Here is a 25,446-nt window from a genome sequence, read left to right as displayed (position 1 = left end):
AACCGTAATCATAGATCATATTTCTGCTTCTATAAAAATGGATTCAACTCCCCAACTGTTTTATTTGAAAATTTATTATTAACCTTTTCAAGTGGCCAGCTTTGATGAAGCCTTTCTCCACCCCCATACCAGTTACCCTCCAGGTCAGGGGCCCAACAATCCTGTGCAGTTGGAATGTTTATATAAAACAATTTTTTTTTGAAACGTCAACATAAAAAGTCGACACAATAAAAACTGTCCCGAATTTGTATTAATTTTGAGGAACACGACTCCTCCAGTGACGTCATATTTTTCTTTCCCGAAAAAGGGAAGGGGGGAAGAAAATCTCTTCAAAAGAGATGGGGAAAACCCCCTTTTCTCCCATCTCTTTTTTCTTCCCCCCTTCCCTTTTTTTTCTTTCCCCCTTCCCTTTTTCGGGAAAGAAAAATATGACGTAACTGGAGTCGTGTTCCTCAAAATTAATACAAATTCGGGACAGTTTTTAGTGTGTCTAAAAAGTCTAATCTCTGCATTGGAAAAAAAGATCTAATGAAGTTCACGGTAAAATATTCCTGGTGACGAAAATCTCCAAAAATCTATAAATTTCAAAGGCTCTAGCTGTCATACGGCTAAACGTACATGTACTGCCCACACATCGTGTTATCGGCATAAGAAGGCCAATAAATAATCTGGAATAGCCAAGTTCCAATCATGCACAGGGAAAGCTTCACTGAAGAAAAATGCGTAAAATAAGTCCTTATTTTCGCTTATTTATGTGCACTGCGAGAAAACTGTGCATTTTTTTTATTAATTGCTATACTATATTATTTGTAGGCCTTCTTTTGTCGATAAAAATTCTTTGCGAGCAGAATCTATTGGTTTGGAGATTTCTTCTGCATTCTGATTGGTTGATTCATTAAGTTGAGTGTCCAAACGTTCGCCACTAATTGTAATTTACAAAGGGGGGTAATTTTGTGTATCAACATTGGGGATGTACACCATTATGTATATGTTTACCCTTTTATATCCCTGAATATTCATTTAGAGTTTTATAAAAACATTCCTGTGGTGATATTTTATCATTGAGAGCTTGCCAGTGTAAGCTATAGCAGGTCAGGTCCTCCACTTCTTTACTCTCAAATCTATCACCAATTTTTCTTACATGATAATAAAAAAAAGTTTTCTCGTATTCATTCGAATCCGTTGGTTAAGAACTGGTTCTCATTCATACGAAAAAAAACTATGTCTAGCATCGTATTATATCCAGCTTTCTATATCCGCGGAAAGCTGTTTATAATACGATGCGAGAAATAACTATTAAGCATTTAAAGAAAGATCAAGGATGACAACATCAATAAGTAGCTAACACTCAAAAAAAATCATGGCTGGACAAATGGACAAATTGAATTATAGATGATGTTCAGTTGATATAAAAAAAAATGAAAAATTATTAGTTAAAACCCACTTTTGTTAGCACCAAGGGGCCAAAGGCCCGGACTAACACAACAGGTATTTTATTTTATGATCTTTATTTTATTATTCGTAAAAAAATTGCCTATAATACGATGGCATAGACGATATTTCAGTATAGCTGAGAACCTGTTGTAATCCAGCAGCTATTTAAAGCCAAACTGGAAATCTGATTATAACTTTAAAAATGTATATCTTATTGTAATAATAACTATGTAAATAATACACTAAAAGTGTACAAATTTTTGCAAAAAGTAAAAAAAGTAAAATGTTCTTATATTTGTATGTAATGTATGTAAGAAAAAGTGTTCCTCTTGATAATCAGTCTTGCTTTACCCTTCCATTCTGCACATCTCTCATTCTCCGTCTTAAATTAAATCATCATCATCACTACATTTAGTTTTTAAGGTTTTTACTTTTTATATTTATTTTTGCCAGTTTTAAAAGCAAAGTTTTCTATAATTAGGGTCGGTACGTCCGGAACGGATAGCTCTTTTCGTTAATTTAGGCATGTTAGAATTGTCCTATCGATTTCAAACTTTACATGGTGATTCCTGTAGTAGTTAGGTACAATTTAGAAAGCGTAGCAACTCTATGATCAATACCAGAATTTCCGTAAGTCCATTTTAAACATGTCGATTTTTAACTTTTTTAACAACAAATTTGTATGTGACATTATTATCCGATTGATCTGATTTTTAGAATACTGATTCCTAGGACAACAAAGTACAATGTTAGAAGCGAAGGATCTCTATAATCAAGTCCTAAAAATGTCAGTATGTGCTTTAACATTATCCTGTATTTCAGAGATTCGCTTTTATGGATGTTGTCATCCTTGTTTTCCTAAAGATTTTACCTTTTATATTTATTTTTTTCTATTTTTTGTGAAAATTTATATTACATTATTAACATATTTTTGTAGAACTTAGAACTAGAATCAGGGACAGGTAATCTTATTCGGTGGATAAAAAACTTTGGGTACTTTTGAATTTTTATTAGCTCCTAATTCAATTAGTGTCTAATATTTTCAACCAATATTTTTAATCTACTGTTAGGATAATTTTGTTTTTCATCATTTGAGATTTTTATCAATTTATCGCCCATTGTCTTGTTCCACAAGATCCTAGGCTTTCTCGGTGTAAATTATTATTGTGATTTAAAATGCTGGTCCGTCCGTCTGTCCCTAGTTACCTCGTTATGATGAACGCCAGGCAGACAATCATACGGGTGCAGATGGTAGGGAATATTGACCCCCAGATCTGTCCCTAGTTACCTCGTTATGATGAACGCCAGGCAGACAATCATATGGGTGCAGATGGTAGGGAATATTAACTCCCAGATCTGTCCCTAGTTACCTCATTATGATGAACGCCAGGCAGACAATCATACAGGTGCAGATGGTAGGGAATATTAACTCCAAGATCTGTCTCTAGTTACCTCATTATGATGAACGCCAGGCAGACAATCATACGGGTGCAGATGGTAGGGAATATTAACTCCCAGATCTGTCCCTAGTTACCTCATTATGATGAACGCCAGGCAGACAATCATACGGGTGCAGATGGTAGGGAATATTGACTCTCAGATCTGTCCCTAGTTACCTCGTTATGATGAACGCCAGGCAGACAATCATACGGGTGCAGATGGTAGGGAATATTGACTCTCAAATCTGTCCCTAGTTACCTCGTTATGATGAACGCCAGGCAGACAATCATACGGGTGTAGATGGTAGGGAATATTGACTCTCAGATCTGTCCCTAGTTACCTCGTTATGATGAACGCCAGGCAGACAATCATACGGGTGCAGATGGTAGGGAATATTAACTCCAAGATCTGTCTCTAGTTACCTCATTATGATGAACGCCAGGCAGACACTCATACGGGTGCAGATGGTAAGGAATATTGACCCCCAGATCTGTCTCTAGTTACCTCGTTATGATGAACGCCAGGCAGACAATCATACGGGTGCAGATGGTAGGGAATATTGACCCCCAGATCTGTCCCTAGTTACCTCGTTATGATGAACGCCAGGCAGACAATCATACGGGTGCAGATGGTAGGGAATATTGACTCCTAGATCAGCTGCAAGCCCTGAGTTGCCAGGTATATCAATAACTATGCGTCGCTCCTCCTCCAATAGCTTCATGTTGGAAAATAATTGCACCTGAAAAATAATATTTGTTTTGTTTTTGCCCAATTCAAAATTAGCCCACAAAATTTAAGTTAAGAAGAACTCCCAAAAAAACTTTAGATTTTTTGTCGTTTCTTCTTTCAATGGTTCAACGCGGCGCACTTAATTTTGAAAAACTGTTGATTTTTTGACATTTTGTACACAAAGATGTAATTAAGCTTTACTCCCACCAAAAAAATCAAGAGGGCTAAATACACCTTTCCCATCAAAATTTTAGAGAAGCTTCGTTACTTATAAATGTATTGATACTTGTTTGAATATAATTACCCCCCCCCCCTTTCCCGATCTTTTTAATATATTTTCCATAGACATATCCCTCTATCCATGAAAACATATCATATTTGGAACTAGAATTCAGATGAATAAAGATAATATCTATTCAAGAAATTAATAAGCAAAACTCGCATTTACAAGTTATAGCCAATTAAAGCAAAATAAAAGTTTTAAATATATTTTTTTTTTAATTTGACCTATAAATATCATCTACACGTGCATTAACCTATTTCTTAACTAATTGTTTTAATGAAAAAGTTTAATATATTCTTAATAGATTTAAAAAGGACTTTAATAATTATGTGTAAAGAGCAAACGTTTTTTTAGCAGGCTAAAAAATTAATTTTAAAAAAAGAACAGATAAACAGGTTGAGAAAGCGAACATTATCACAACCAATCAGTAATTTTGAGAAACTTAATATTCTAAATTCTGCGAGGGGCTCTAACCCTGCAGGTTCAAATCTCTACAGGTTAATAAACTTGCGGTATTGTAAAAAAGTAATCTAGGGAAAATGATGTAAACTTGATCAAATGTTAGGGACCTTTTTTGTCTGCTAGTTTATTGCTTTCAGATCTTTTGTAGCTACTATTAATATTTCCAACGTTGTTGGCTGATATTCAAAGACCCAATTGAAAGTCGGCACAGGGTCCACGGGGTGAGGATATAAATCTATTCAACCCCTTCCCTCTCCATTGTTTTACTTTAACCTACCAACTAGGGTTGGACCGAATACTTTTTTGTGCCGGATACCGGATATTGAAAATGGTCGGATATCAGGTATCCGGATGGTTTTAATATCCGGTACCCAGCTGGATATTGAGAATGGCCAGATATTCGGTCCAACCCTACTACTGACCTCTCCGACTTGTTGGCTGTATAGAATATGAGAAGTGACCACTATTCCAAAACAAATGGAGAAAAATATTAGCACAGCAATCTTGAGTCTTGTGTTGGCATCTGCTTTACCCTTCGCCATATCTCCAGCTAGAGTACCCTGCAAAAATATAAATCCTTATAATAAAGTAACAGGGTGTATATAGTATGTCTGTTTGTTTGTACCGAAGGATCTCACTAACCACTGAACCGATATGGTTCTCCTTTACAGGGTAGCTTTTCATAGGTCCTGGGAATGTTTATATCTGTTTAAGGAGAGGGTGACACCACCCTCCAAAAAGAAATCCCCCCTAGAAAAAAAATAATTATTTTTTCTTTTTAAATCTAAAAAAATTGTGTTATCGATTTTAAAAAAAACCTCCTAAGGTGCCCGAAATTATTTAGAAAAGTTATAAAATTCAGGTAAATCTATAATGTCTGTCTGTACGTCTCTCTATCCGTATTGACGCAGTTAGTTAACCGCAAGCCCAATAAGATTCTGCTGTTCTGGAAATATACCTATTGGTCATACCAAGGAATTACGTCGTTTTATTGGGTAATTGTAATACAATCATAGCTGATATTTATAGTAGCTTCGCTGCTATATTTATTAACTTATCTAACTTAAATGTGTGATAAAATTACAATGATTTTTAAAAGATAATTTACAATTAAATGTTAAATAATTTTTTTTTCTATGAATGTTTCTAACTCAAATAAATAAAGAAATAACTTTTTAAAAATTTTTTGCAGTAATTGTCCAAAACCTTTTAATAACAAGTGAGAAGCTACAACAGCAAAAAAAGAAAATTTTTATGATGACAAGAAATGTAAGGATTACCTTAATTTGATCTTTGAAATTTGCTACAGCTGAGGCAATTGAGGACCTAATAAAAAGTTTATAAATAATAATTTACAACAAAAAAAGTAGTAGGATGTCTCTTTGTATGTTTGTGTATACTAAATGATCTGGCTAACCACTAAAAAAATATAAAAGCGCTAGCTTGCAATTATTTTTGGTGAACAGCTTGTCTTAACATAGATTGAAAAGAAAACATTTTACGTGCCCCTTAAGGCCTCTAGGGGCGTAGCCAAAAGTCTTTGTATAAAAATAACATGATGTTTGTCTGTGTGTTCCAAAGGATCTTGCTAAACCGTGAAACCGATATGGTTTTCCTTTACAAAGAAGCTTCTCATAGGTCCAGAAGAGGTATATAACTATTTTGGGGAAGGATAGCACCTCCCTTCTTAAAGAAATTGCTCCTAGAAAAAAATAACAACCCCTTAAGAAAGATTTACAATTTAAACATAAATACAGACGTACAGTAAGATATATAAGTTTTCCGGAATTTTAATGTTAGGGGGAGATTTGAAATCTGCATCAAATTTTAAGGATTTTTTTATAAAATTCGTTTTTTGTATAATTCTTTATCTAAAAGCGGAAATGCATTTTAAGTTAATTAATTTTGACCAATAGGATAGGTGGATTTTAAACAACCTGCGCTCTAATTGGTTGAATGATGTACGCCATCCAATCAGAGCACAGATTTTTTAAATCCACCAATCACAGGTGCCAAAATTAATTAACTTAAATTGCATTTCCGCTTTTAGATAAAGAATTATAGAAAAAACAAATTTTATAAAAAATCCTCAAAATTTGATGCTGATGGAAAACTTATATATCTTAACGTACAGGTTAGCTTCTAGAGTGACTTTTCTTTTTATTAATTTTTATATACCTTGAGTATGTTCGTCTGAGCGAGGCAAATTTCTCATCCTCTCTAAAAAAAACATAAATTTTAAGCTTTTTAAAGTGCCTATAAAAAAATGACGCCATACTGGCCTACCATTAGTAAATTAAAGTGTAAACTGGTCTACACTTGGTATTTTAGTGTGTGTATTTGCTATCATTAGACATTTACAATGTATGACGTCCTTTTTTAAAAACACTATGAAGAGTTCCCATAAAATTAGATGAAGATATAGCCTATTTTCTTAAAAGTGTCTACACAAGCACATTTATTCAATTTTTAAAATAAACTGAAAATAAGGAGGGTTAGGTAGTCTTTTTTGTGTTACTGTTTTATCTTATGCCAAGGCCCAAGTTGTATTTGGTGCAAGGTGGCCCTGCATGGGTTAAGCATAAAGAAACAACCACCCCCCATCTGTTATGTATAATTTATCTTAAAAATAAGGGGTCTTCAAATACTTATGTCAAAAATACATCTCTGACACTGGCATTTACACATCCTTACTTTTTCATTTATATGTCATAAATACATCCAACACTGGCATTTATACATCCATAGAAATTTAACACAACATAATAAGAAAACAACACCTTTAAATATATTATTTGAGTTATAATATATTTGTCAGGTTAAAATAAAAAGCATTATAAAGATTTAAATTAAAATATTTGGAAAAAGTTATTTCCACATCCGGATTTACATTTAAATCAAAACATGAAATTTGAGTATCAAGTAATGGAGCTTCTACATTTGACAGCACTGTCACATAATCAGCCACTAGAAATTTGTGCGTTTTTTCCCTAGTTGTTTTTGTTGTCACAAAACTCGCCTCTGGCTCTGCCATAATAAAACAATAAACTAACAATTATCTAAATTATTTACTAAGTATATTTGCGATTACTTTTATTTAATGAAATCTTCCAATTTTTAACATGTACAAAACGGCCTGCTTAATTGCTTCAAGATCCATGTCAGATCTATATAGGAAATAAATGTCTATAAACGAGCTCAAGTTTTCCAAGGAATATTTGTTTAAAACTCATAGTGCTCCAATAATCCATAATAAACTCTCATTGCCAGAACGATAAGACCCATTATTTTACTTTATTAAAAATAAATTCCTTTTTTTAATTTCATGTTGCTATTTACCTTATATTAATGTATTTAATTTCTAATCATAAAAAAGAAAATTTAAATTTATAATATAATAAATTTAAGAAAACTCTGTTTTAAAAGAATTCGATTGTGGCGACACTTTGTGTGTTCAAATATTAAACTAAAATTGTAATCATCATCATTAACCCTTTGGTGATGGTAATGTAAAAAAAAATATAATTTAAAAAATCTTTTTAAAATCATTTAGATTATTAGATATTTACTTTCTTTTAGATAGTAATGCCGGGTGAGGAAAATAGATTTATTGAGAAATAGATATGCATATAGAAAACTAGCCAATAGGGAGATAATTATATCGAGCCAACTCTAGTAATATTATATACCAATAATTTGACCACCAACGCAAATGTATTGATGTTTTGTAGGGAGCATCTTGAGAAAAAGGGAAGTAAATAGGGGGAGAGTAACTGAAATAGGGTAATAGTTATTTCTCGTATCGTATTATAAACGGCTTTCCGCGGATCCTCCGGCACCTCGGGGCTAAAAAAACTAGTTTCAATCTTATGATTGTACATTTCTATATTCGAAGAAAGCTGGATATAATACGATACTAGACATGGTTTTTTCGTATGGATGAGAACCGGTTCCTATCCACCGGATTCGAATGAATACGAGAAAACGTTTTAAACCTATACATACTGTACAAAATCTAATTAAAGGGAGTGTGAACGTAAAAATTTCTCATCTGATTATCAAATCTTAACATTTTCTAAGCACCTTTCACTACACTGATCAACCAAAAACGTCCTATCAACCAAAATATCCAGGATTAATGCCTTGATTTTATGGTATTTTGGGAGGGAAAAAGGAAAAAACATGGAAAATCTCAACGTTTTTGTTTCTTATAGTGTTTGTAGGGATATTTAACTTGTCCCATATAGTTGAAACAATTTACTTACAATTAAGGATTTATTTTATGATATGAAATTGCCAAGTGTTTTAATAACGTAGTAATTAGGTAATAAAGATCTATTTTAAATTCGTATTATTGACAAAAAAGGTTGAATCTCAGAGGTTATTTAAATTAATAATATCCTTTTTTATTGTGTTGGACAATAAATAACCCACTTAGAAGAATTAGTTTACACTTTTATTAGACTGTTTATAAAGAAATATTGCACCTCTATTATTTTCATATTTGTAATTAAAGGTGGGCGAGAGATGGGCCAACTGAAGTTACTTGGATAATAATAAAAATACCTTATTCTAGCTTTGTAATTGTTTTGATATTAAATAAAAAATATTGCTTGGTTTAAAGCAAGGATTATGTTTAAAGTCAGCTTAACCGTTAGAAAAAAAGTGAGAACTACATCAAAAAGTTTTGTTTTAGCTATAGAAGGGAAAAAAGTCAATTAATAAATATTTATATAATAAATCTAGATGTATATTTGCCAGTGTTGGATGTATTTATGACATATAATTCAAAAAGTATGGATGTGTAAATGCCAGTGTTGGATGTATGGTATTATCCTCTTAGAAATTTTTTTTATCAATATTGAAAATTTGAGTACCCCCCCGGGCCCCCCCCCCCCTCCCGACAGCGAACTATGAACTCTGGCCGCAGCGCTCGGCTCCCTAGCCTGCCTAGCCGCAGCGCTCGGCTCTCTAGCCTGCCTAGCCGCAGCGCTTGGTCCCCTTGCCTAAAACCTAACCTAACCTAAAATAGTTGTTCGTCGGTAGTAGGGGGGGTACAAAATTGAAAAAAAATGAAAAAAAAATTTCTAAGAGGATAACGCCGAATGTATTTATGGCTGAGAAAATGGAAGGAAACTTTTTGCCAAAAATACATCAACTGTAAATTTGCTTGATGTGTAAGTGCTATAGCCCCGTGGGTTTCTGTGTACACTACAAACTTGGAGGGAAATAATTTTTTTTCTTTATAAACAATATAAATTAACGTGTTCATTATAAATAAAAATATTTTATTTATAACATTTGCATTCCGGAAAAATTTTACCCTTTTAATACAAGAATTATTTTTATTCATAGAATAAAAGTGAAGATGTGCTGATTGAATCAATGGATATATGATATACGTGGATATTATCATAGGGAACATTGTCGTTGATTAAGGTTGCTAATATAGACCTAATTCTTTGGTCAGATCGCTTATCTAGTAGGAGGGTAGGATTTAGAGTTAAGGGGATGAATAATTGGTATCGTTATTTTAGCAAGCTGCGAGCATCACTTTATCTGAGTACATTAAAATCTGGTGCAACATCCAAGTGATATTACATCGAATATAAAATCTAAGAATATGATTATTCTTTTCCTTTAATTTTTAAAAGTACATAAAATGATCATATTCATAATTTTAGTTTTAAATCAGATTATATTTAATTTTACTTTTTAAAAAAAGAGCGCAGGGGGAGGGGACATTGGACTGTAAATTATACAGGTACCCTAAGTTGTCACCTTACAAACTTTTCAATCAATAATTTTAAACTACAGAAGGGGTAATTTAGAATGTACATATATGAATTTATCGTTTACTGCCTTATCCCTTAAGATCAATGAGGAAAAAAATGTAATAATTTTGTAGATTTAGAGTTTTACGTTCCATGTGAAACAAAAATCTTAGGTTAAAGATTTAAAGGTTTCTATTAGTTTACAAATAATTAAAATGACTGAATTGTTCCAGTAAGGCTTCGAATCAAATGAATTTCCGTTGGATTAGAACCGGTTCTGAGCCACAAACTCCTATATCATATTGTGTTTTTCAGAGAAATTTCCACGAAAAATATAATTAATCTCTGCTTAATTGGTGGGGGCAAACACAACTTAAATTCTTAAACTATCTTATGTTACTTTCAGCGGAAAACTGTTTATAAAATATTACCTGTCGATCTCAAAATCCACTTCCGAACCAGCCTTGATGCTTCCTCCGGGACTTTCATCATGTGGATACCCTTTTATATCTGACAAAAACAATTATTTCAGTGAACATTGTATAAGGGAGGGATGGGACATTGGGCTGTTTATTACGCTAGTCTCCAAAGTTTTATAATAACGTTTTCTGGTACTTGCTTACATGTGGTAGACTGGAGCACCGAAAACCCCCCCCCCCCCCGCTTAGTTTTGACAAAAATCAAAAATAAGGGGGGGGTAGTTTTTTAATGTCTGGAAAACGGCAAGGAGGCAAAAAGCACCGCAAGGCAAAGAATTACCCCCCCCCCCTTAATTTTGAAGAAAATCAAAAATAAGGGGGGGGTAGTTTTTTCACTGTACAACACGCCAGAAAGTTGAGTGAGGTAAATCCAGTATACCAGAGGGGAAACCTTATTACGAGATATTCATGTTTTGGGGCGTAATTTCCTTATTTATTGACTTTGGCCAGTAAAAGGTTTTAATTTTGCGCAAAATTAAAACCTTTTACTGGCCAAAGTCAATAAATAAGGAAATTATGCCCCAAAACATGAATATCCCTGTAATAAGGTTTCCCCTCTGGTATACTGGATTTTCTTGATTTACCTCACTCAACTTTCTGGCGTGAAAAAACTACCCCCCCCTTATTTTTGATTTTCTTCAAAATTAAGGGGGGGGTTAATTCTTTGCCTTGCGGTGCTTTTTTCCTCCTTGCCGTTTTCCAGACATTAAAAAACTACCCCCCCCTTATTTTTGATTTTTGTCAAAACTAAGCGGGGGGGGGGTTTTCGGTGCTCCGGTCTTCACATGTAAGCAAGCACCCGTTTTCTTATTAAACTTTGGGGACTTTAAGTAAATTTTGATTGGTTGGTTCATTAATTCATTCAACTAACACTTGTAATCTACAGAAGGAGTAGTTTTGTGTATTATCATTGGATGATTTCCTTATTCCTGTAGATCACTGAAATTCTATGCTTTCTCTCAATATTCCTAGCAAGCACTGAATGAATACCCTGTCCCACACCTTTCTAAATACATTAAAAAAAGAAATTGCCTTGGAATCTACTTTTAAAGGGTTGGTCTTTCTAAAACACATTCTCTCGGTGTCCTAACCTATCCACTCATAATTTAAGCAACAGAAAGAGTAATTTTGTTTATCATAAATGAGCATATACATCGTTAATTTATCATTCATTGTCTTATCCCTGAAGAACTCTGGTAATAGTTATTAATGGCATCGTATTATAGACAGCTTTACGCAGGAATTAAAAGTAAAACTTAAAGAATTAAAACCAGTTTCGTTAGACCTGAGAGGCCGAAGGCGCGGGGAAACAAAACTGGTATTAAATCTATTGATTTGATTTTATTTTTCATGGAAAATTGTCGTCAATACGATACTGTTCGGTATGGCAGAGAACCAGTTCTAATCCAGCGGATATAAATCGGTTTCGAAGCCGTACTGGAAATAATTATTCTTCTACCTGGACTATCAACACTGAGATGATTAAGGTCAAGGTTATTCCTACCATCCTCATAACTTTCAACCTAAGAAAAAATATGTATATAGGTTACATAAAAGTAAGAGGGAAGGGGCGATTCGTCGTATTTTTAAAAGCGAAGCTTTTCTATAATTAGGGTCGGTCCGTCCGAACGTCCGTACGTCCGTAACGGATAGCTTTTTTCGTTAATTTAGGCATGTTAGAATTGTCCTATCGATTTCAAATTTTGCATGGTGATTCCTTTAGTAGTTAGGTACGATTTAGAAAGCGTAGCAACTCTATAATCATCACCAAAATGTCCGTACGTCCATTTTAAACATGTTGATTTTTTTGATTTTTTTAGCAAAACATTTTTATGTGATCTAATCATCCGATTGATCTGATTTTTGGTAAATTGATTCCTGGGACAACAAAGTATAATGTAATAAGTGAAGCAACTCTATAATCAAGTCCTAAAAATGTAAGTATGTCCATATCCTGAATCAAGCTGTTTTTCAACAAATTTACTTACAATTTTGCTTTGACTCTTACACATTTATATTCTGATTATTCAGTTCTGACACTATACAAGCATTAATGTCCGTTTGTCCTACCGTTTCTGTGCTTCGCTTTTATGGATGTTGTCATCCTTGTTAATATGGCTTTTGATAGGTTATTTTAGGTTAGGTTATATTGGGTTAAGTGATTGACCCACAGGGTTAGGCAATTGGCCCAGCAGGGTTAGAGCCCCCCGCAGGAGCTAGAAAATCTGAGAAAAGCTAATGTGAAAAAAACAAAGAATCGCCCTTTAAGGACCGTTGCAACGAAAGGGACTATACCCAAGTAAGAGTATGTCTCTCTGTAGCTTAGGAACTCGCTAACCACTGAACCGATTGTTCTCCTTTGCAGTGTAACTTAGTATAGGTCTAAGGAAGGATAATAACTATATAATTTTAACAAAATTTGAGGGGGTATAATATAATTTTTATATAGAATAATGAATCGCAATTACATGTAACTTGTTTGTAAACTTATCTGTAAAGTTTAATAATCCTAAAAGTTCTCAATATTTTAATTGCTATATAACTGTCTAAAAACTATTATAAACCTTAAAGATAATGGGGCAATGAATATTCTTATTTGATTTTAAAAATAGAGAGCAAAATATCCCTTTAAATATATAAATAAAATTATGTAATTAAAATCCATTTGTACAGTTGAAGAAAATCAATTATAAAGAAATGGTGAATAAATTAAAAATCCCAAAATGTACTAAATTAGAATTTATGAAGAATAATAATGGTTTTTAAGGAATGGCGGCCAATTTGAAGCTTTTAGCGGCGATTAGCTGCCATGTTGGCGGCTAAGGTTCAGAAAAGTGAATCCCAGCTACAACTGGAGCTTCTGACAGCTGCGAATTTGTTATACAGCTGAATTTGCGGCTTTCTAATGTATGTTTACTCGATGGCAGAACCCTGATTTAATTCAACTAATCAATACCACATTATAAATCATCTAATCAAAAGATTTTAAAATCATAAATTTTATTTTCAATAGAAATAATGTCAATGGTAATTAATACACCTTAAATTTTGAATTTTTTCTTTTATCTTTTTCACATTCAATTCTAACTTTGCTGAACCTATTGCCACCAGTAGTGGCTGCTTTAGTGATGACAGGCACAGAGATATAGGTATCAGTAATATCATTATACTGCAATGATTCCTGTCTATTATACACTAGAGATTCAGACAGGGGGATAAGTTTATCTTCCTCTGAGGCGGGAATGTCACCATTCTGAATGACACTTGCAGCTTCAACCACTGCGGCAGCAGCAGCAGTAGTGGTGGTGTCATTCTGATTCTCATTCTTTTCATTCTCGTTTTCATCACTTTTCACTTCATCTAGCGGAGGTCCTTTCTCAAACAGAGCAATTAGGTCCAAAGACATTCTTTAACAAACAAATTCAAGTATTAAAATTGGTGTTAAACCGCCTATAACTGGAGTAAATAATGAGTAACTAACTAACTATTGTATATGAAGTGCAACCAGAATATGATTATAAAAAAAACAAAAACTTGTTATTGCTTTAGCTTATCATGTTTGGGCAAATACTTTGGGAAAACTAAATGTATATATGTGTGTGTGTGTGTGTGTGTGTGTGTGTGTGTGTGTGTATGTGTGTGCTTGTAGAGGGAAGGAAGATAGAAAACTGGCGAGTGTCTCTACAAAACACAAAATACCCAAACTTATTTTAGCAAAATATTTTGTAACTTTACATTAAAATTTTAAAGTGTGGTTTTTTAAACTTTCTTTAAGAATTAAATGTTAATCAGCAAATGTTTAGCTAAAAGTTTAAATGGTTTTCTCGCAGTTTTGAATGATATACTAAAAACTAGCGTGCGCCGGAATGTACTCTGACCTAAGAATGGACCAAACCCATCTTTTTTCTATTATTTCAATGGCTGGCTAATTACAAAAAAAAGCCACAAATACTAAAAAATGACACCCTTACAAGTTTTTATCATATAAAGAATAAATATTTGTATAAAAACACAATTGTCAGCATTGATAAATAATTAAATGAATGACAATTGTTACCTAATTTACATAGTACAACTACAAAAAGTAAAAAATAAACTTGAAATATTACTAACACATAATATATATTAAACATACAAACACTATATGCATTAATTATCTATAAACTTGATTATAGGGTAACTACTCGGGGAAGGGGGGGGACATTGGGCTGTTTATTACACTAGTCCCCAAAGTTTTAAAATAACGTTTTCTTATTCGTTGGATTAATAATTTTAGGGACTTATTTTGAATTTTGATTGGATGTTTCATTAAGTTGTTTGTCTAAACGTTTCAAGCAATACAGAAGGGTTAACTTTGTATATCATAAATGGGGATATTACATCAATTTACCGACCATTGTCTTATCCCTTAAGATTCCTGGTAAGGACTGGATAGAAAAAAAATGTTAGTGTTTTATATTTTTTACAAATAACATTTTGTTTAGATGTTGACAGAATATTAAAACTTGGCGGTTTCCTTTATGATGCAAATGGGCCACTTTTTGTAGAAAAGTAATTCCATCATGAAGCATCATCGTATCGTATTATATCCAGTTTTCTACGAAATAAAAAATTTACATTCATAATATCATAAGATCTTTTTTAAATTGAAAGTTAGGGTTTGGGGGTTAATCTATAGATATCAGTTAAAGCACATCATTTTTTTAAAGAAAAACTATTCTACAATGTAATTTGCTGTAATAAACAAACATAAACAAAACTTTACAAAGTGCTTGATTTCCACATCTATCCCTTTAATAAACATTTTCACTCTCTCATCTCCCCACTTTACCGCCGTCGTCCCACCATCTATAATTATGACAGGGATCTTAAGGGATAAGACAATGGACGATAATTTGATGTACATTTCTAATTATGTTTAACAAAATTACACCTTTGGTAGATTAAAATTGTTGGTTGAAAAGTTTGGACACTACTAGTTTGGAACCAATCAATTAAAACTCAAGAAACCCAAAGTTTTTACCCAACGAATAAGATAAAACTTTGGGTACCAGTGTTATTTACAGTCCAATGTCCCCTTCCTTCCTGATAATTATACACACTTAGTTGCTATTCACTTTTTTCTATCAACTGAAAATTGATTGCCTATTTCTTCCCTAATTTCCGAAGTTGTACAGCAAATAACCCAAAAATGGCAAAACCTATTTTCAGCTACTCCGGTCAAAGGGAAAAGATATAATGATAAACGAGTTTAAAGCTTTTTTAGCTAGTAGCAAATATTGAGATGAATGAGGAAACTATGTACACAATCGGAAACTCGAATTCAGCTGACCCTATTTTCTATCTAAAGTACATTTTTAAAAGCGAAGCTTTGTACATTTAAGGTAGGTCCTACCGTTAGTATCATTAATTTGATTGGACATGTAAGAATCGTTCTATTGATTTTAAACTCTCTTATCAAATAAACAACATAGTATTTAATTTTAATATGATGCTTTGATTTTTTGCTACAATGTTCTAATGATTCCATACAACTAATTTTGGAATTTTGACTCCTAGAATGCTTAGTTAGAAAATTGTTACAAGAATAATTATTTCTCGCATCGTATTATAAACAGCTATCCTCCGCGGATATAAAATGTACGATTATAAGCTTAAAATCAGTTTTTAAACCCGAGATGCCGAAGACACGGGCTAAAAAACTGGCTTTAATCTTATGATTGTATGTTTTTATATTCGTAGAAAACTGGATATAATATGATGTTAATTATAGTTTTTTCTTATGGATGAGAACCGGTTCTTATCCAACGGATATTAATTGGTTTCGAATGAATACGAGAAAAGCATTTCTAGTATTCATTCGAATCCGGTGGATAGGAAACGGTTCTTATCCATACGAAAAAACTATGTCTAGCATCGTATTATAAACGGCTTTCTACGAATATAGAAATGTACAATCATAAGATTAAAACCAGTTTTTTTAGCCCGTGCCTTCGGCACCTCAGGGTTTTAATCTTATAATTGTACTTTCTATATCCGCGGAAAGCCGTTTATAATACGATACGAGAAATAACTATTCTTATATTAAAATCTAAAATAAATTCATATCAAGCATACTGATTTTTTTCTGAATTAATTTTGTTACAGACTTGGTAAGACTTATAAAATTGTAAAATATCTGTCACCATTTTTGTTAATGTTTTTTTTCTGAGGTTATGAATTGCTGAGCTTCATTTTTATGTAAGTTGTCATCCTTGTTAAAATCAAGCTGGTTACTTTGGCAAGAAACTTTCCTAATCATAGATATAAATACCACAAAACTGGTTGATATAGTACTTTTTAGTCGTGCAGCTACTCAATTAATTCAAATCTTTTACTCAAGTCTGTCCGTAAGATGTGTTAAAGGGGAAGTGATATTTTCTCGTCTACTATTACAGATATGAACTTTACATGGTCTATGATTATCCGCTCTATAACGTTCTTCTCTTTAGGGAATATAATTACTGGTCTTTAGTTGGTTTTAAGCTATTTTGTTGATGGTTGGGACACCCCACACCTCCCCAAAACAAAAGAAAAATTACTTTTTTTAAAAATGCATTGAAAGAATAGAAAATTTAAAAAGTGATAAAAAAAAATTGGATCATGGAAAGAAAACGAAGTTGTGGGTTTTCATCGTATTTTCACAGTAGCTTTTGATAGGTTATTTTAGGATAGATTAGGTTAAGTAAATGTTAATGAGTGCCCCGCAGGATTAGAAAATATCCCCCGCAAGGCTAGAGCACCCCACAGGGGCTAAAAAGAGGAGAAAAGATACTGTGAAAATACGATGAAACCCGCAACTTCGTTTTCTTTCCATGATCCGAAATATTTATTTTTTTAAAGTCAAATAAAATGAAAAAATGTATGGAATCTCCCCTGCATCTGTAGTGAAAAAAGCCACTAGAGGGTAGGAGCTAAGCCAACAGAATATAAAAACACTTAAACGTTCTTATATTGTATTATTCACAAAACGAGCCAACATTTCTTATATAATTAAATACAAAAATGCATTTTACACACAGCAAAACAAAAACTTGTAAATATTATAAACATAGAATTATCTTTGTGAGTATTTCCTCAGGGAGGGAGGGGACATCACATTAATAGTTATTTCTCGTATCGTATTATAAACGGCTTTCCGCGGATATAGAATGTACAATTATAAGATTAAAACTAGTTTTTTAAGCCCCGTGGTGCCGAATGCACCGGCTAAAAAAACTAATTTTAATCTTGTAATTGTACATTTCTATATTCGTAGAAAACTGAATATAATACGATGCTAGACATAGTTTTTTCGTATGGATGAGAACCGGTTCCTATCCACCGGATTCGAATGAATACGAGAAAAAAAATTATAATAACTTCTCATACAAATATTGACTTAAAACATTATTAATTTTTATTAAATAATGATTGGTTTATTCTAACTAGCATTGTTCTAACTTTTCAGTCAATAATTTAAACTATAAAATGTTGTATTTGTTCATTAGTGATGTATATCAATTTATCGTTCATTGTCTTATCCCTGACGATTCCTGTGGTTTCCTTAAGGCCTTTGAATGAAACTCTGAAGATATCATGTTTCTACACTTACATATAGATATATTTTCTTAAACCAATAGATTTATAACCCTAGGTGGTTAATCAGTTATCATCCAGAATAATCCGTCAAATTTTTAGCAGACAAGTTCTTTATTTGATTTTGGTCACATAAGATTCAACGAAATTATTTAACAAATAAATTCCCAAAACAAAGCTAACTTATTATACGGGTTAAATAAAAAGTAATGTTTATTTCAAACTAAATGTGTACACTTTTTTAACCATTAATGTAATCGGATTGTTCCCAAAATGTGTTTCTAGAGGATTGGAGATCTATACTCTTTATCGATTTTTATTTTAAAATCAAAGCTTTACTACATTTATACAAGAATGTTTGTTTGTGCAAATTTTAAAATTATATAATTACGTCCATAAAGTTAGTACGTCTATGTTGTAAATTCTTATTTTAAGCAATTTTAGCCAGGGATCTAAAGGGATAAGGCAATGGCCAGTAAATTAGTATACATCTCCAATAAGGATAACAAAATTGCCCCTTATGTAGATTATAATTAGTGCTTGAAACGTTTGGACACTCAACTTAATGATCCAACCAATCAAAGTCAATGAAGGCATCCAAAGTTGTTAAGTCATTTTGGGGACTATTGTGATAAACAGCCAAATGTCCCTCCCTCCCAGAATTATAACACAGATTTTGTACAATTTCTGAATGATACTCCAATTTATAAGATACAAACAGAACTGTCACTTATATGGATATTACCATCATTGTTGTAATACTTATTATATATCTTTTTTGATAAAATAAATATAATTACGGAAAAAATAATCTGTTATTAAAAGATGAAAAAATAAAAACAATACACATATTTTTAATTTGGATTTTTTAAATTTTAGGTTTTCCCTATTTCTAGGTATATGGACAGGAATATTAGGTAGATTGATACCTGATACACCTAGTTAAAGTACAAACAGCATAAGGATGATAATTATATTTCCAAAAACTAGAGCTCAGAGCAGTTCTAACGGTATACGTGTTTTTTTTCTCAATTCGTGTTTTATAGAAGAAGGCATTTTTTGCACATCCTTTAGGTACTCCATTTTGAAGATAGGTATACCTTCGTATTCCTAACATGACAGGACATGTAAAACATTTCAAACCTTAATTGGAAGCGGGTGGACGAAATTTGGTACAGTTGTAAAAGGGTCAGGGGTCCTAAGTTTTACCAATGTATTTTTAATTTTACTAATAAAAGCGAAGCATAATAAAATCATGGATGTATAAACGGAAAAGGTGATTGTTCAATGTTCAATGATCATGAAAAAGAGAGAAAAAAGAATAAAACAATTAGTAAAAAATCACAAAAGCTTTGTAATAACTAAATTATTCTCATGTAGAGTAAGCGACAAACCAACGGACACACAAAGTGAATTATAGAGTAGCTTTACTAAGGATTAGACTGATCATCTGAATTAATCCAAAATAATGGATAAATTATATATTATTACTTGGCTCTTACACTTGATTTTCATGTTCTCTAATAAAGTGAAACTTGCAGCGGGCTAAAATAACTATATCTCACTTCCACTTCCTTTACCTATTCCTTCTGACCAAATAAACAAGCTCAATGTTAGCGAGCAAAATTGGCGACATTTTTTTCCCTGTCATAATACCCAAGAATATTCTACATCCATTTTTTAGTAGCGAAGCTACTCTATAATTCGCTTTGTCCGTCCGTCAGTCCGTCAGTCCGTCAGTCCGTCAGTCCGTAACGCTATGGGGGAAATGGGATTTACTCAGCTCCTATACAAGATAGAATGCTGAAATTTTTTGACAACATTCCCACCATTAAGGAGCACAATTAACTATAAAACATCATTGGCGGCCGGACCGATTTTTAGCAGGTTTTAGGCTATTTTTATATTTTTCACATTTTTCTCCATATCTCCAGTGTTTATGGTCCGATTTTCAAAATTTTTTCAGTTAAAGATATCAAAATTAAATTTCCCGTCTTTTAAAGACACAACTAAAAAGGCCAGACTGCCTTTTTAGCAGGTTTTAGGCTATTTTTATATTTTTCACATTTTTCTCCATATCTTCAGTGTTTATGGTCCGATTTTCAAAATTTTTTCAGTTATAGATATCAAAATTAAATTTCCCGTCTTTTAGGAAAACAACCATGATGGCCGGACTGCCTTTTTAGCAGGTTTTAGGCTGTTTTTTTTTGTATTTTTAACATTTTTCTCCATATCTTCAGTGTTTATAGTCCGATTTTCAAAAATTTTTCAGTTATGGATATCAAAATTAAATTTCCTGTCTTTTAAAGAAAATAACCATGACGGCCAAACTGCCTTTTTGGCAGGTTTTAGGCTATTTTTTATATATTTTACACTTTTTTCCATATCTTCAGTATATATGGTCCGATTTTCCCAATTTTTTAAGTTAAGGATTTAAAAAATAATTTTTTGTCGTTTTAAGTAAACAACCATGGTGGCCAGACTGCCTTTTATCAGGTTTTTGGCTATTTTTATATGTTTTACATATTTCCCCATATCTTTGTCTATTTTGATCCAATTTTCAAACTTTTATGGGATATCAGTATCAAAATAATTTTTCCCATTGTTATGAGCATCTTTAATATAATTTACTTTGACCATCATCATCATACAAAATAAAACAAGGTTTCATGTTTATTTTATCCAATAAATCTATTCTTGATTTTAGTAAAAACCTTTTAAATCTACCTGTACGTATTCCCATCTACGATTTTTTGTGCTTCGCTACTTATGGATGTTGTCATCCTTGTTTTTTAATTAAATATATTGATCAAAAACAAGAATGAAAACAACCATCGCATTGGTAACAATGCTAAGAGATTATGACGAACGTTTTAATTACCCCAAAAAAAGCAGTATAAACAAAGTAAAAAAAAGGGATAATCTTTACAAGTAATTAAATATATTTACCCAATATATTTACTTACAGACAGACGGACAAAGTAAGTTAAAGAGTAACTTTTATGGTTATAAGTAGGGCTTGGCAGCCTCGCGTTATCCGCATGTAAGCCTCAGAGAAATAAACTTTTTACTATTTTAAAACAGACTAGAAGTCACAAAAGTCCAAAATATGGCAATCCCTCTTTTCAAAAAAAATTAAGCATTCAAATTTGAGGCTTAGTCGCGGCTTATGCTCGCCGAGTCCTGGAGAAAATATCTTTTATTTGCTGAATATTGGCAAAAGGACCCCTCCTTGTTCTATCTTCAATGTTGGACACATCCCCCCAGGATATTTGCCTACTAGTGCCACGACTTGACAGGCTACTTCTGGTAATATTGTTTCATTAAATTTCTTGTAATTTAGGATTTTATCTGTGAAAAACGACGTAATTAAATCTTATGGGTCAAATAGACAAATCAACAAAAATAGAACAGTCTTTTATTTGACTTTAATTATGATAGTTCTAATTTTGCATAAACAATAAAAAAAATCTTTTTAATTGGTATAGTTAAGATTTACATTGAATTCATCTAATTGTGATTTTTGGTGATTTCCATTAAAGTGCATGTCGAGCACTTAACTCCCTCCCCATTAATTTTAGAAATTAATTGATTGGAGAGGTTAGTTCTTTTACCTCTTGAGGCTCTTACTCTACAGGACCTATACCTGCGGTGCCCTTACCTTGTACACAATATAACCTAACCTAATCACCTTTACTAAAATACAAACACACACAAAAACAACCTCTCCCCACTTCTCCTTACTTTTAATTTATCAAAATAAGGGGTGGGGTACTATGTGTGACAAGGCACTTTCAAGGAAACCGCCTTTTCATTGTTCAGTGTGCTGTACAGTGTACAACTCAATAAAAATTCAGGAAAACTTGACCTATTAATACCTTTACAGAAAGAATATCTTGTTCAGGCGTTTTCTCTCCAAGTGCCTAATAGAACACGTCCTCCCTTCCCCCCTTTATTTTAAAATAAATTGAAAAAGGGAAGGTTTTTTTGTTTGTCATTTAAAAAAAACATTTTCCACTTAATTACAATTTATTTCAAAATATAAGGAGGGGAGGGGGTTCAGTGCTCGATATGCACTTTGGGGGAAAGCATCTATTTACATAAAACAGAGATTTTCAATTGAATTTAAAAATAAAGAAAACAATTTCCTTGAGTGCGCCAGAGGTGACAGAGAATCCATCTCTCCCCTTAACGGAGTCCTGACCCCGTCCTGGCGGTTTGGGGTCACCTCGCGCGGGATAAATCCATTTTTCTTGGTGGCCCGGGGCGGGTGATGGCTTCTCGCCCATTCGCGTTCTTTCGAAATTTCGTTTATTATCAAATTTTCGTCGTCTTTCGGGCTGTCAAAAGTATCGTTTGACCGCTGCTGTGTTAGCTGCGTGTCTGTCAGATTTTCAGGATCTGCAGACATACTTTACAAGCCACAACAAAGCAAAGTTCACATACTAATTAAGACAGAAGCGTGTGCTCCTGTTTACAATGTTTTGTTGTAACTAACTCAACTTTATTCATTAACCCTCACAAAAAAATGCGTCTTGCATATATTCGTTAAGTAAATAAAAATTATACAAATTTTCTATACTTTTTTGTTGTGTAAATTAATATCTAAACTCCTGCTTAACAAAGCATATAGATAAAACTTTTTTAAAAATAAAGTTAAAATATATGTTTAGCTAACGGTCACCCTGAAAGATTTTTTGGCAAAAGAAATGTAAGCATAATGACTTTCCGTATAGTTGTGTGTATGTATTGTTTTAGAGCAAGGAGGAAGGGAACAATGAGTTGTTTATTACACTAGCCCCCAAAGTTTTAAAATAGCGTTTTATTATTATTAGTTGACTTTAAAAGTTTGAGTATTTTAATGGAATTTTGATTAGGTGGTTCATTTAGTTCAGTGTCAACCACTACTTATAATCTACATAAGGGGTAATTTTTGTGTATTATCATAGGGGCTGTACATCAATTCATCGGGCATTGTCTTATCCCTTTAGATCCCTGGTTTTAGAGGCAGTAGCGAGACAAAACACAGCTTTTCTACACAATAACATTTTTTAAAGCGACGCCTTTTTAAAATTAGGGTAGGTCCGTCCGTCCGGATAGCTTTTATTGTTAACTTGGGAATTATCGATTTCGAATATGGCATGAACATTTCTGTAACATACGTGTCCAATTTAGAAAGCGAAGTAACTCTATAAATATTACCACAAAGTATGTCCATTTAAACAAATGCATTTTTAAGAACAATTTTTTATATTATATTATTATCCTTTTTTCATGATTTTTGGAATACTTATTCCTAGAACAATTAGGTACAATTTTTATAAACAAAGTATTTCTATAATAAAGTCTTGAAATGTGAAGCATAATGAATTTATTTTGTGATAGTTTTTTTACGGAATTTTTGTAAAATATTAATTGCGTTGTCAATGTTTGTATGTCTAATCGTCTGATTAGTTTAGCTTCGCTTTTATGTATGTTGTAATCCTTGTTTTACATATTTTTTCTTTAGGGAAAAAAATATTTAGATTGTGCACAATAAATATTGCATCATGTCTTTACCTTTATTTGGATTACATGATTCTAGTTTTGTTGTTCTACTATATTTTGTTAACTAGCGGCTTCGTTCCTAGCCTCTAGAGGCTTTGCCTCACGAGGTTTAATAAAGAGGTGTTATTTAGCTTTAAAAAGAAAAAGTAAAAAAAATTTGGGGGTAAGGAAATTTTTTTTGGGGAGGGGATATTTTTCATTTTTTGGAGGGGTTAGGGGTGTCCCATCCCCCAAGAAAATAACTTAAAATCATCCCAGGACCAGTAGGTATATTCCCTAAAGAGTAGAGCCCAATCGGTTCAGTGGTTACTGAGATCTTAAGCTTCAGACTGACAGACAGACATCGTACTACTTTGTTTTACAGATTATAAAATTATCTACACTACATTTTAATGCATCTGTCTGTATGTATGCATGTCAAATTTTAAAGTAAAAGAATAGAGGGGACACGAGTTATATGCAACTCTTTCAACATTGTGGGGACCCTGTCCCGATTTTGTATTGGGTCTTTGGAATCAGCTAATAGCGGCACAAAAAAAAACAGAGCAAGATTCATACTAAATAACAGAAAGCAATTTGGAGACTTAAATGGTCTCCACAACTTGGGCCAGGTAGTTATTCATGGAAGTTAAGTTTTGGGCATATTTAAGGCAAGAAGAAATAATCAAAAATAATTACATCATTGAATAATAGTCCTAGATACTCTTGTCTGTCTGCACAAATAGATTTAGTTTACTGCTGGACCAATACGACTCTCCTTCACAGGAAAGGTTTTATCAATTGGAGGAAATATGCCTCCACCCTTTATAGAGAAATAGCCCGTAAAAATGTTTACACCTCCATAAACTTTTTTACTTTTTCTTTTTAAATATAAATTTAAGATCCTGTTCTTACCTCCCTACCCACCCCCCCCCCTCTCTCAATTTAGTATTCCGAGGCCTCTAGAGGCGTATCCACTTGTAACCAATAAGAAAAATAATAAATAATGATATTTGTCAAATTCTTAAAAATCATTGAATTTCATAAATCTAACCTAGTTTCATCTTTTGACGGATTCTTTTATCTATTTTCTATAAATGAATAGGTATTATTTAGAGTTTCAATCATTAATTAGACAACGACTTCTGAGTTACTTATAATCCCTACAGCGATTGACTTTGTCTCTTTAATCTAATTCTTTGTCAATTAGAAAATTGTAGTTTTAGCATCGTTTTAGTAGTAATTTTAAAATCTTGAGAGAATATCTGATGCTTTCCCTAAGAGTGCACATCGAGTATTAAAATCCCACTCCCTTAATTTTTTTTGTAAAAACTTACTTTTCCCTATGCATAGGCTCTGTCTCTGCTGGGCTCTACATTACCCAATATAATCTAACCTAATCAGACTCAAAATAATATACAAACTAACGAAAAACTAAACTCCCAACCTTTTGTTTTAATAAGGGAGGAAAGGGGGATTCGAACACACTGGCACATTTAAATTAGGTTCCTCAAAAATTCTTCAACAAAATAAGTTCTAAATTACTACTATCAAAAATCTCTTTCATGAATAAATCACGTGAAATCATTATAGATTTGTGGAATAAGAGAAAAAGTTGAATAAGTTGCCTAATTAATTTAATTAGTAAGTAGAACTATAGTCTATTCAGAATTGTATTTTGATAGGAATAGTAATAAATGTA

At 32.6% G+C, this 25,446-nt stretch overlaps 1 protein-coding gene across 6 annotated transcripts in view; it reads right to left on the bottom strand.

The window, feature by feature from the left end:
- The window catches only part of LOC145312190 (alpha-galactosidase MYORG), a 78,900-nt gene that overhangs the window by 28,622 nt on the left and 24,832 nt on the right, over positions 1 to 25,446 (bottom strand). For 5 of the 6 annotated variants that reach the window (XM_080151384.1, XM_080151381.1, XM_080151382.1 and 2 more), the window contains 9 exons: positions 12,061 to 12,124; positions 10,554 to 10,632; positions 6,527 to 6,568; positions 5,629 to 5,674; positions 4,771 to 4,908; positions 3,461 to 3,613; positions 1,763 to 1,816; positions 1,048 to 1,123; positions 84 to 166 (listed from right to left, as the gene is read on the bottom strand). In XM_080151384.1, coding sequence (XP_080007510.1) covers positions 84 to 166; positions 1,048 to 1,123; positions 1,763 to 1,816; positions 3,461 to 3,613; positions 4,771 to 4,908; positions 5,629 to 5,674; positions 6,527 to 6,568; positions 10,554 to 10,632; positions 12,061 to 12,124 — 735 coding nt within the window. Of the gene's footprint in view, positions 1 to 83; positions 167 to 1,047; positions 1,124 to 1,762; positions 1,817 to 3,460; positions 3,614 to 4,770; positions 4,909 to 5,628; positions 5,675 to 6,526; positions 6,569 to 10,553; positions 10,633 to 12,060; positions 12,125 to 13,641; positions 14,180 to 25,446 lie in introns of those variants that run through there. The other variant, XM_080151386.1, reaches the window with a different exon arrangement.

The sequence above is a fragment of the Acartia tonsa genome, chromosome 2 (genome assembly GCF_053477335.1).
Source record: "Acartia tonsa isolate MP-2025a chromosome 2, ASM5347733v1, whole genome shotgun sequence".
Taxonomy (NCBI): Eukaryota; Metazoa; Arthropoda; class Copepoda; order Calanoida; family Acartiidae; genus Acartia; species Acartia tonsa.
Note: the sequence above shows the minus strand (reverse complement) of the source record. Positions and strands in the feature narration are given on the sequence as shown.